Below are 13,106 nucleotides of genomic sequence, written 5' to 3'. Positions count from 1 at the left end.
TAAACAGCCACAGGATGTTTGTCTGATGCTGACATCCCTGCCATATGTAAAAGTACCATGAGATCATGCCTAATTGCCTCCACTGTACTTTTTTGTGTGTGTGGGCACATTTTTTTTTTTTTTATATGTGCACAATCAACCAGCTGGAAACTACCACACGCCTGGAAACTTACAAGTACCTTAAAACCTGGCTCAAGTCTTGTGTAGTAGTATCTGGGCACAAAAAAAGCCCAAAGTAATGTACAGCACTGGCCTTTCAGTAAAAGTCATCTATTGTCAGGCCACAGGAAGAGGAGACTGCTCCTCTCGCTCCCCTTGATCCCATTCCGTCTGCAGCTCGGAGGACACCTCTGTAAATAGATGATCCCAGTCCCAGCCAACATCCTCCTGCACAGACAGTGCGAGAGGTAAAGAGAAAGCCAGGACTAATGAAGACAAAGACTTGAAATGGATAGCAAAGCAAGAGATAAAGAGACCGAGCAAGGACAGGAACTTGATAGAGACACATGGGCAGCTATAAGAAGGAGGGATGAACAAAGTGCTTATGAAATAAGTCACAAAATAAGAGACAAAACCAGAAAAATGGAGAGCAGTAGATCATACGTCATAAATCTTGTTTTCCCCAGAGACAAACCGCAAACCGGTCCTTATAGAAAAAGTGGAGAAGTGAAGTGTAACAACTAAAACTCACTTCTCTGACCTCCTGCTCTGGTGCTAAAACCTTGGTCAGGAGTTTCAGGTCAATCTCACCATCCTGTACAGAAACAGGTTATGTATTACTTACAATTCTCACAGACACATTAGCAGCATCATTTCTTTGTAAAATCAGTAAACAAATGCTTCCAGTTTCCCAAGTTGTACTTGGGACTGGATGACACCCAAGATTACCAGATGTGACTGTAGAAAGACTTTCCACAAGATCATTAAGAGCATTTGGGTTGTCAGACACTGATGTTAACTGACAAGGCCTGGCCTGCAATCAACATTTGAAATTATCCCAAAGGTTCAATAGAACTGAGGACAGGATGTACAGTCCAGTGGAGGCCCTTGCACAACTTGTCAAGCAATGTATGGACCTGTGTATAGACAGAGGCACCCTCATGCTATAACAGGAAAAAGATTTCTCCGAAAGTGATGCCACAACATTAGAGGCATATAGATTATTTTAAGTAAATGCTTTTACCTTTTTTCACCCTTTCTGATTGTCTTTTTAAATACTGGTCACACCAATTAATTTCAGATAATTAGACAAAAAATAATATAATATAAAGAAAATTAAGTAAAAACAACACATTTTGCAGTCCAAATGCAGTCTTGTTTTGAGTATATTAACTCTATAGCCTTAATGATAGAGCTACTGTGGTAAATACAAAGCAGACAAATTTATACCATATATAAACCATATACACTGATCAGTCGTAACATTAAAACCACCTCCTTGTTTCGACACATATTGTCCATTTTATCAGCTCCACTTACCATATAGGAGCACTTTGCAGTTCTACAATTACTGACTGTAGTCCATCTATTTCTCTACATACTTTTTTTTAGCCTGCTTCCACCCTGTTCTTCAATGGTCAGGACCACCACAGGACCACCACACAGACACAGCGGCGCTGCTGGAGTTTTTAAATACTGTGTCCACTCACTGTCCACTCTGTTAGACACTCCTACCTAGTTGGTCCACCTTGTAGATGTAAAGTCAGAGATGATCGTTCATCATTTGCTGCTGTTTGAGTTGGTCATCATCTAGACCTTCATCAGTGGTCACAGGATGCTGCCCACGGGGCATTGTTGGATGGATATTTTTGGTTGGTGGACTATTCTCAGTCCAGCAGTGACAGTGAGGTGTTTAAAAACTCCAGCAGCGCTGCTGTGTCTGATACACTCATACCAGCACAACACACGCTAACACACCACCACCATGTCAGTGTCACTGCAGTGCTGAGAATCATCCACCACCCAAATAATACCCACTCTGTAGTGGTGTGGGAGAGTCTTGACCATTGAAGAACAGCATGAAAGGGGGCTAACAAAGCATGCAGAGAAACAGATGGACTACAGTCAGTAATTGTAGAACTACAAAGTGCTTCTATATGATAAGTGGAGCTGATTAAATGGACAATGTGTGTAGAAACAAAGAGGTGGTTTTAATGTTTTGGCTGATCAGTGTATATACCGTCAATATAATATATGTCAATAGAAAAGTGTTTTCATAAACAGTATTTATTTTAAGCTTTAACTGAAAACAGCTTGAGCAGCTAAACTCTGCTGGATGTCTCACCAAGGTTTGAAATGCTGAATACTTCATAAGATCATTGTCCAGATCCCGGTAGGTCATCACTCTGTTCACCTGAACACTACAAGAATGAGAGAGTAAGATTTACATGAAACTTTACACAAAATGTATTGAGATTGTAATTTATACTATTTAACTATCAATAATAGAATTAAACTAAATTCCAGAAAACCAGATAGATAGATAGAGAGATAGATAGAGAGATAGATAGATAGATAGATAGATAGATAGATAGATAGATAGATAGATAGATAGATAGATAGATAGATAGATAGATAGATAGATAGATAGATACAGTGTATCACAAAAGTGAGTACACCCCTCACATTTCTGCAGATATTTAAGTATATCTTTTCATGGGACAACACTGACAAAATGACACTTTGACACAATGAAAAGTAGTCTGTGTGCAGCTTATATAACAGTGTAAATTTATTCTTCCCTCAAAATAACTCAATATACACCCATTAATGTCTAAACCACCGGCAACAAAAGTGAGTACACCCCTAAGAGACTACACCCCTAAATGTCCAAATTGAGCACTGCTTGTCATTTTCCCTCCAAAATGTCATGTGACTCGTTAGTGTTACTAGGTCTCAGGTGTGCATAGGGAGCAGGTGTGTTCAATTTAGTAGTACAGCTCTCACACTCTCTCATACTGGTCACTGAAAGTTCCAACATGGCACCTCATGGCAAAGAACTCTCTGAGGATCTTAAAAGACGAATTGTTGCGCTACATGAAGATGGCCAAGGCTACAAGAAGATTGCCAACACCCTGAAACTGAGCTGCAGCACAGTGGTCAAGATCATCCAGCGTTTTAAAAGAGCAGGGTCCACTCAGAACAGACCTCGCGTTGGTCGTCCAAAGAAGCTGAGTGCACGTGCTCAGCGTCACATCCAACTGCTGTCTTTGAAAGATAGGTGCAGGAGTGCTGTCAGCATTGCTGCAGAGATTGAAAAGGTGGGGGGTCAGCCTGTCAGTGCTCAGACCATACGCCGCACACTACATCAAATTGGTCTGCATGGCTGTCACCCCAGAAGGAAGCCTCTTCTGAAGTCTCTACACAAGAAAGCCCACAAACAGTTTGCTAAAGACATGTCAACAAAGGACATGGATTACTGGAACCATGTCCTATGGTCTGATGAGACCAAGATTAATTTGTTTGGTTCAGATGGTCTCAAGCTTGTGTGGCGGCAATCAGGTGAGGAGTACAAAGATAAGTGTGTCATGCCTACAGTCAAGCATGGTGGTGGGAATGCCATGGTCTGGGGCTGCATGAGTGCAGCAGGTGTTGGGGAGTTACATTTCATTGAGGGACACATGAACTCCAATATGTACTGTGAAATACTGAAGCAGAGCATGATCCCCTCCCTCCGGAAACTGGGTCGCAGGGCAGTGTTCCAGCATGATAATGACCCCAAACACACCTCTAAGACGACCACTGCTTTATTGAAGAGGCTGAGGGTAAAGGTGATGGACTGGCCAAGCATGTCTCCAGACCTAAACCCAATAGAACATCTTTGGGGCATCCTCAAGCGGAAGGTGGAGGAGCGCAAAGTCTCGAATATCCGCCAGCTCCGGGATGTCGTCATGAAGGAGTGGAAAAGCATTCCAGTGGCAACCTGTGAAGCTCTGGTAAACTCCATGCCCAGGAGAGTTAAGGCAGTTCTGGGAAATAATGGTGGCCACACAAAATATTGACACTTCAGGAACTTTCACTAAGGGGTGTACTCACTTTTGTTGCCGGTGGTTTAGACATTAATGGCTGTATATTGAGTTATTTTGAGGGAAGAATAAATTTACACTGTTATATAAGCTGCACACAGACTACTTTTCATTGTGTCAAAGTGTCATTTTGTCAGTGTTGTCCCATGAAAAGATATACTTAAATATCTGCAGAAATGTGAGGGGTGTACTCACTTTTGTGATACACTGTAGATAGATACTTTGTCATTGTACATAGTACAAAAAATACTGTGTGGAACTTCTTAACATGAATAATATAAAAAGAAAAACAACACACAACAACATACGACAGCAAAGAGAGAGAACATACACACAAGTATCTCTGATATTCAGCAAGGGGTGCTTACAGTCAACTATGGTGAGCCATCACTCATTAATGGAATGTAGGCTTTGATGTCTGGTACAAACCAAAAGAATGTTATATATAATAATCTCAGAATAAAGAAATATATAAAATATACATATTCATTTAAATATATTTGATTTGATATATTCGGAGATTACAAAAAAGATTTGCAGAATCTGCAGAAACAAGATCTGCAAAGGAACGAAGGGACATCTGTATGATGCAACAAATTGCAAATTGATGATTAGCCTGAAAACTATAGCCAAAAACAAATCAAGCCCCATGAACAATGAGCTGATTATGAAGCACAGGGACACATGGAATCAAATGCCAAGTAGAAGTCAGTCTGTAAACTGAAAGCCAGCTACTTACCTCCAATTTGTGAATTAAAAGGAAAGGGAGTCTGTAAACGTAGCCAGGGACTTGCAGTGCATGCCAGTCCCACTTAAGTCACATTACACGCTACATTGCCCTGACGATGAGTTCAGTTTGGATATTATCTCCCACACGGCATACACAGAGAGCCAACGGGCACCCATAATCTGGACCTGGACCACTGAGACTGACTCTAATACTTGATCAAATATCACTGTTATCAGGAGCAACCCTATGGTAACCCCATCACTCTATGTAAATCTGTTTTTGATTTGGTGCTTTATCAATACAATGAGGTCCTAAGGTCTGAAATCTTTACTAATTACTGCTATTATTTCTATTCTTATAAATTTGAACAAAATTTGCCCATTTAACTAATTTCAGCGTAAATCATATTATTTTCCTGTTATTAGAATATTCACATTTTAAACACATTATGTTTAAAATACAAAACATTTCATATATATTTTTATAAAAGAAACCAAATAAGGTTTAACATATTTATGTTTAACATCATATGTTGCATGCAACAAACATACTACATATGAACAAAAGTATGTGAATACCCTTTACAATTTGGGTTCAGGTTTTTTAGAAATAGATAATTACATAAAACAGTTAGAGCAGGGCCCGTCCCTGTTCCAGCATGACTGTTCCCCTGTGCATAAAGCAAGGTTGAAGTTGTCCATAAAGATGTGTCAAACCATGTCTTATGCACACTTCATCGCCACTTTTGGCATGAATTGGAATGTCTAAAGTGAGTCCTCTAGTCCAATATTAAAGCCTCCTTTTACTAAATAGCCAGAATTTCTCACAGGCACACTCCAAAATCCTGTGATAAGCCTTTATTAAAGAATGGTGAAAAGGTTCATTATAATGCCAATGGTTTAAGGTCACATGTTCACGTACTTGTCCAAATATTTTAGCCACATAGCCTATCTACTGTATATTTTATTTTAAATGACTATTAAGATCAGTTTCGATATATAAATAAATATGCCCAGCCCTAGTTCAAAATCATTTGTTTGAATTTTTGTACATTAATCTGTTCAGGCACAAATATTTATTTAATATGGTCTCTTACTGATTAACCTGAATCTGGTATTGACATGCTTTATCACTGCTAAAAAAAAAAAAAATGTATTTAGGTACATTAACATAACTGATTAAAATAATCTATGATGGATGTCTGGACTGTAAAGTGTAAAAATTAAGTGTACTACGGAATATGTGAAAGCAGTAGCTTTTTCACCTGTTAGCCTTAGAAACAGCACACATACAGAGACAAAAAAATGTAGTTCAAAAAAAGTGGAACATAAAAAAAAATTATAGTCACTGTCTGGATAGGAATTTATGAATTTGCTCTTTAAATACCAACTCTACACCACCTTTTGGTTCTGGTTCAAAGAAATCTCAAAAACAAAAGCCAAGTTGCTGAATCAAACTATCCTATATCCTAATAGCAACACACATAGCTGGCTGACTTGTTTTACATTTTATTTTTTTATAAACAGTTCCAAATATCAGTAAACTTTGGCCCCAATCCTTTAGGCCTTTGCTAAAATTTTGAAGATAAAGATTAATTTCACCTTACCACAACAACCCAAAGCAAACATACATACCTCCACATCAACAAAAGAATGGCTTCAGCATAACAAGATCAAAGTTTTGAAGTGGCACAGCCAAAGCCCAGACCTGGATTTAACTGAAAATCTGTGGGGTGACCTGAAGAGGGCAGTACACAGGAGATGCCCTCATAATCTGACAGATTTGGAGCACTTTTGCAAAGAAGAGTGGGCAAAGACTGCCAAGTAAAACTGTGCCACGCTGATAGACTCCTACCCAAAAAAACTGAATGCTGTCATATTTATTATTTATTCATTTATTACGATTTTAATACCATGTTTTACACTTTTGGTAACATTCATGGCAGGACAGGTAATTACTGGTTACACAAGATTCAACAGTACACAAGCTTAATGTCAAAAATGGTCATGGATAATTTTGTATCTTCAATTCACCTCACTTGCATGTCTTTGGACTGTTGGAGGAAACCGGAGCTCCCTGAGGAAACCCACACAGCCACGGGGAGAATATGCAAACTCCACACAAAACGGACCCAGATCGCTCCACCTGTGGATCGAATACAGGACCTTCTTGCTGTGACAGTGCTACCCACGGAGCCAACGTGTTAATTACTTAAGATTATAAGAAATATTTAAGCTAATTGAGAGTTTTAGTGTGGCCAGGAATAATAGTCTTAATTAATTTACAGACAAAGTTGCACCATTCTATTTATTATTAACAAAATAATGCTCAGAAATGCTTGCATGTTCATGTTTGCTTATATAATGAGAAGCATAACGTCTACACTGTTAAATCTGCAATCACAATTGTGCCTGATTGTTAACTGTCAGATAAAAATGTATTACTGTAAAAACCTAACAAAAGATATGAATTTGTGCTCATAATCATAACCATTCTAAAAATATGTAAACTGGGCTAAAAGTATAGAAATGACAGCCTCATTCAATGGCTTTTTAAGGTAAAAGTGGTTACCTTGGAGGTGCAGCCACTTGCATGGTAAGGTCCTCTTCCTGTACCTCATCCAGATCTGGGATCACAGGAATGTCTACAAAAAAAAATCAAGGACCCCAGTATTAACATCCTATGTACATATATTGCAATGGTGACGGTGAAAGTGGGTTTCATTAAGTGAAGTTTTAATATAAATGGGCACTAAGACATCACATACACTGATCAGCCATAACATTAAAACCACCTCCCTGTTTCTACACACATTGTCCATGTTATCAGCTCCACTTACCATATAGAAGCACTTTGTAGTTCTACAATTACTGACTGTAGTCCATCTGTTTCTCTAGATGCCTTTTTAGCCTGCTTTAACCCTGTTCTTCAATGGTCAGAACCCCCACAGGACCACTACAGAGTAGGTATTATTTGGGTGGTGGGTCATTCTCAGCACTGCAGTGACACTGACATGGTGGTGGTGTGTTAGTGTGTGTTGTGCTGGTATGAGTGGATCAGACACAGCAATGCTGATGGAGTTTTTAAACACCTCACTGTCACTGCTGGACTGAGAAAAATATATCCAGTCAACAGCTGTCACGTCCTCTGACCACTGATGAAGGTCTAGAAGATGACCAACTCAAACAGCAGCAATAGATGAGCGATCATCTCTGACTTTACATCTACAAGGTGGACCAACTAGGTAGGAGTGTCTAATAGAGTGGACAGTGAGTGGACACGGTATTTAAAAACTTCAGCAGTGCTGCTGTGTCTGATCCACTCATACCAGCACAACACACACTAACACACCACCACCATGTCATTGTCACTGCAGTGCTGAGAATCATCCACCACCTAAATAACACCAAAGGTATGTAGAGAAACAGATGGACTACAGTCAATAATTGTATAACTACAAAGTGCTTCTATATGGTAAGTGGAGCTGATAAAATGGACAGTGAGTGTAGAAACAAGGAGGTGGTTTTAATGTTATGGCTGATCAGTGTAGATCGATAAATGACCAGTAGGAAAATGAGATCTGAACAATTAAAAGCATTTTTTAGCTGACCATTTACTTTTTCATTTATGGCATTTACCAGACACTTTTTTTATCCAAATCGACTTACAGTACTGTGAAAGTATACTGTCCAAGCCATGGAGGGTTAAGGGCCTTGCTCAAGGGCCCAACAATGACAACCTGGCAGTGGTGAGGCTTGAACCAATGACCTTTTGATTACTAGTGCAGTACCGTAAAAAGCCTACAACAAACCATTTTTAAAACAAACTTGTATTAAAAACAAAAAAACACTAAAGCCCTTGGAACAAGCATGGCCATATGCTGCTCACTACACCTGGCTGTTACTGAAAGCTGCAACATATCTCACATCCCTCGAATCACAAGCCTTCACAGATGCTGTCTGTCTCCTCTGGTAATTTTTGTTTATGTTGCGTGTGAATTGGCATTTGATTCCCACCCTCCCTCCACTGTTTCTTCTCACCCTCCGACTCATCAACTCCATCTCTCTACCCCTCTCTCTTACTGATATTCTCTTCCTCGCTGCCCCCTGTCACAGTGACCAGGCGGGCATGAATATTCAGTGAGCGAGGCAGCATCTCTTCCTGCTGCGAGGCAGGGCACTGGCCACGGGCTCCCTGAAAAGTGTTTCCCCCTCCTTACTTTATTCGCTCCCCCACCACTTGCGCACCCCACCTTACCCCCCACTACCCCGGCATTTGGGCCTTGTCACAGGTGGCTACCCTACGGACTCTTCGGGCTGCAGTGGGTGACCTGCGGCCTGGGCTAGGCTCCAGGTGTGCCCATCTGTGTGGGGTCGGAAGTCACGGCGTGCCCTGGCAGGAGCCGCAGAGCCAGGAGCTGTCTGCCCGCCGCTCAGAACAGTGGGAACCCGCTTTAATTGGCAAAACTCAACAGGACAGAGCATGGCGTTGCTCCCAAAGAAGGACAGGGCAAACTTTCACAGCTACCCCTCCTTTTTTGGATGGACTTTTGCTGGAGTGAGCAAGTGTTAGTGTGTGGATGTTGGGGTGTGGGGAGTGTTGGGCGAGTCATGAACAACGGGAGCAGTAGTTATGGTACCAATAAGATATTAATTAGATATTAATTAAAAGTTCTAAATATATGTAAAAATCTGTATTTATATTGCATGTACATGAAACCTTAACAAGAGTCCAGAAGTTTAAAACGTAATTAAACTTACAATTAATTATTATTACTTAAATACCAATATCTGATCTTAAATTATTTACATTTAAGCATTTAGACATTTTTATTCAAAGAAACTTACAATGTAGATAATGCAGCTTAGTGTTAATTGGACCTTTAAACTTTTTATCTCTATTTTATTGACAAATGTACACAATTCATGAACTTGCTGGATATTCCATTCCTAAACCATGGGCATTAATACAGAGTCAACAGACCATCAATCTCCCTACACATATACGAGGGATCTTCAAAAAGTTTCCACACTTTTATAGTTTGGTTGGAAGCGGTGAGGGTGGGAGGAGTAGTATTTAGTTGTGTCTGAGAGACTAAGAGAGAGCTTATAGTCTGGATTCAGCACCATCTGATGTCCACCTTTTTGGACGCTCAAAGAAGCTTTAAAGGGAAGAAGATTTTCATGTGATGATGATGTAAAAGCAGCGCTGCATCAGTGGCTACATGCTCAACCAATAACATGTTTTGCTGATGGCCTAAAAAGGTTGGTATGACGCTGGAAAAAATGCATATATATATATATTAGGGCTGTCGAAGTTAACGCGATAATAACGCATTAACGCGACCTCAATTTAACGCGATTAAAAAAATTAGTGCCATTAACGCAAATTCTAGTTCATGTTGAGACTTGACTGGTAGAACAAACGTTTTAATGTCGGACTTGCCACCGTTTTTCATTTGCGGTTTGTTAACATAATGTAACCGATCGTGGTAGTGATGCACTTGCATAATAAAGAAAGAAATACACGCTATATTCACAAGTTGTCGGGAGCAGAACACTTTATTACACTTAATTAACTTCTTCTTCTGTACCGAATACCGGAAAGCTGAGTCGAGCACGTTAGTTCATGAACTATGGAAGTCCCAAAGGGTCAAAACACACTCACTTCGTGTAGAAACGTCCATCAAACCATCGTCACGATACAACCACAGACAAGTCTGATACAATAACTACGCCTTATCCCACCTAAAGCACCGCTGATCTACAATGTTTGCTGATGGAGAAATTCTAACCTACAATCTGACATTTACTGCCTAGTATGTGAGTGAATAAAACTCCCTTACAGTTTTCTCTTGTCCCAGCAGTTTTTAACATAAGTACATTTAGCATAAAATGTGTTCACCATTTTAATTGTAACATTTCACTTAAAAATCCTTGTTTTCTATAACATTTACACAGATTTTTTTTAATGCGATTAATCGCGATTAACTATATGAAATTCTGAGATTAATCGCGATTAAAAATTTTAATCGTTTGACAGCCCTAATATATATATATACGTATATATATATATATATATATATATATATATATATATATATATATATATACTGTACTTTAATTGTGTTCAGTAAAGTTTAAATCAGGGTTTTACGCTTGCCATTGGAGTTCCTTTACACTAAACTCATCACACTATGTTTTTGTGTAACTTGCTTTGTACACAGTCATGGTAAATCAGAAGAGGTGCTTCCCCAACCTGTTGCCACATAGTTGGATGTTTTTTTGCCTAATTTATTTTATACACCTGTTGGCAATTAATTGCATGACAAAGCCTCAAAATAGAGGGTAAAAATTACATGCAAATATAATACATGACACTAGATTAGGGTTGCAATTTGTCATGAGTCACACTGGGCAAAAATACACCCTGGACCGGACACCAGTCCATCACTATGCATCACACACTCATCCATTCACTCTCTCACTCACACCTAGGGTCAGTAAGGAGTTAAAAAAAAATACATGCAAAACTCCTCACAGTCACTACTGTTATCATGCATGCGCACACAAAATCCACTCAGTTCTGTTAATCTGTCATTACACACAGCTCTGATACTGAATAGGTTTCAAAAAATGAACAAATAAATTGGATTTTGCATCCTTAGAGAATAAAAACAATTAAAAGATGTGGTTATTAAACCTGTATGATATCAGACAGAAAATACTGTTGATAAATGCGCTCTCTGTTATAAAAATTAATGTAACTGGTTAGAGATTTGTTTCTGAATACCTTTAAACTGTCAGGACTCTCTCTAGGGACTTTCCCGACTGTACAGCCTTGGTCACAGCAACATGGCACGACAGCTCATGTTAAATTTCATCAACCTGACACTGATAACAAGCCCTCTCATGACTCCATAGATACCTTCTTGCGTTTCTCTTATTTATAATTAAATCTAATTAAAAATGCCAGCCTCGTTTAGTCACTGACAAGATTCATCTGTGTTTCTGATACCCAAATAAATGCGGGCGCGCGCCGAGTGCTTCTTCATATTCATGAGGGCCCGTGTGACACTTTGTCCTCTCATTTCCAAAGCAGTGCATTCAGCAGAATCCATCCCCCCTGGACCCCCAATCAAATTTAATGGTCTTAGCGCAGTGACATCAAAAAGCCTCTATGTCCAGCTCTTCGCAAATAGATTCCAGGCTTGTTCCCCCCCCCCCACCCAACCCTCCCCTCATCTTGGTGAATAATGCACTATCAACACTATTCTATGAGAGTTCAATGTGAAACATGGAAGACTTTAGCTTTGTGTATGCAAACATCATGATTAAGTGGCCAAAGCAAAACAACGTTTTTAAATTAGGTTCCATTGCAGCCTATTATGAGGGGTCAAGGGAGAAGTAGGGGTCACGGAATACAAGCTACTATGACGACTCCATCAAAAAGCGAGGCTGCACTTCACCGTACCATAATAGAATTTAAAATTAGTTTCAGAAAAGTACAATAACCCTAGCACTTAGAAAACTTAACTGAATTGTAATGTATTATACTCACATCAATAGACCAATAAAAGCAATACTGTTTGCCTGCATAGTCTTCCGTGAGAGTATATACATTCTTTGGAAAATTCCATGTTAAAATAAATCCTTGTCCAATTTTTTTGAAGAAAAAGAAATAAAATTATTAATTTGACAAAAGGAGAAAAAAAGGATTTGATTTCCATTGTATTCAGCGATTGACATCACTGTAGTTTGTAAATAAAAATGTTATGTCTGCAACACACTGTAAAAAGGGACAGGGTAAAATAAGCATAAAAACTGATAGAATATGGAAGGTACAGTGTTTTAAAACATTCAACAATAAGCAGGTGAATTGGTAACAGGTGAGGGAATCATGATTGGGTATAAAAAGAGGATTCACTTAAGGCTCAGTCTGTACAAGCAATGATGGGTGGTGGCTCACCAGTGTGTGCCAAACGTCATGAGAGACTTGTCAATCAATTAATTAAGATTGCAAATTATTTAGGTCTTTCACCATCTACCTTACATAATATTGTGAAAAGATTCAGGGAGTCTGGACAAAGAACAGAACCACCAAAGATACAGTGCAAAGATTTTCTCTGATGAAAAGGTGCATATTTAGATTTTGGAGAGAAGTGCTGTTATCAAGGAGACTTGGTTTCCCAGGAAATCTACTGTTATATGAACAAGACAATGCCAGGCCTCATTTTGTACATGCTACAACAGTGTAACATCATAGACACAGAGTGTGTGTGCTTGACTGGCCTGCTTGCAGTCCAGATCTGTCTCCTGATCTTCTGATCCATAATGAAGAGGAGAATCAGA

The 13,106-nt window shown here is 39.3% G+C and overlaps 1 protein-coding gene across 1 annotated transcript in view; it reads right to left on the bottom strand.

Moving 5' to 3' along the window:
• Positions 1-254: 254 nt before the first annotated feature.
• LOC134324985 (intraflagellar transport protein 43 homolog A) overlaps positions 255-13,106 on the bottom strand; it is a 36,167-nt gene continuing 23,315 nt past the window's right edge. The window contains exons 6-9 of the mRNA XM_063006963.1: positions 7,327-7,399; positions 2,285-2,360; positions 692-754; positions 255-387 (exon numbers count right to left, since the gene is read on the bottom strand). Of these exons, the coding sequence (XP_062863033.1) occupies positions 277-387; positions 692-754; positions 2,285-2,360; positions 7,327-7,399 (323 nt within the window). The 3' untranslated portion in view covers positions 255-276. The remainder of the gene's footprint in view (positions 388-691; positions 755-2,284; positions 2,361-7,326; positions 7,400-13,106) is intronic.

The sequence above is a fragment of the Trichomycterus rosablanca genome, chromosome 13, assembly GCF_030014385.1.
Source record: "Trichomycterus rosablanca isolate fTriRos1 chromosome 13, fTriRos1.hap1, whole genome shotgun sequence".
NCBI lineage: Eukaryota > Metazoa > Chordata > Actinopteri > Siluriformes > Trichomycteridae > Trichomycterus > Trichomycterus rosablanca.
This window is presented reverse-complemented; position numbering and strand designations above follow the sequence as displayed.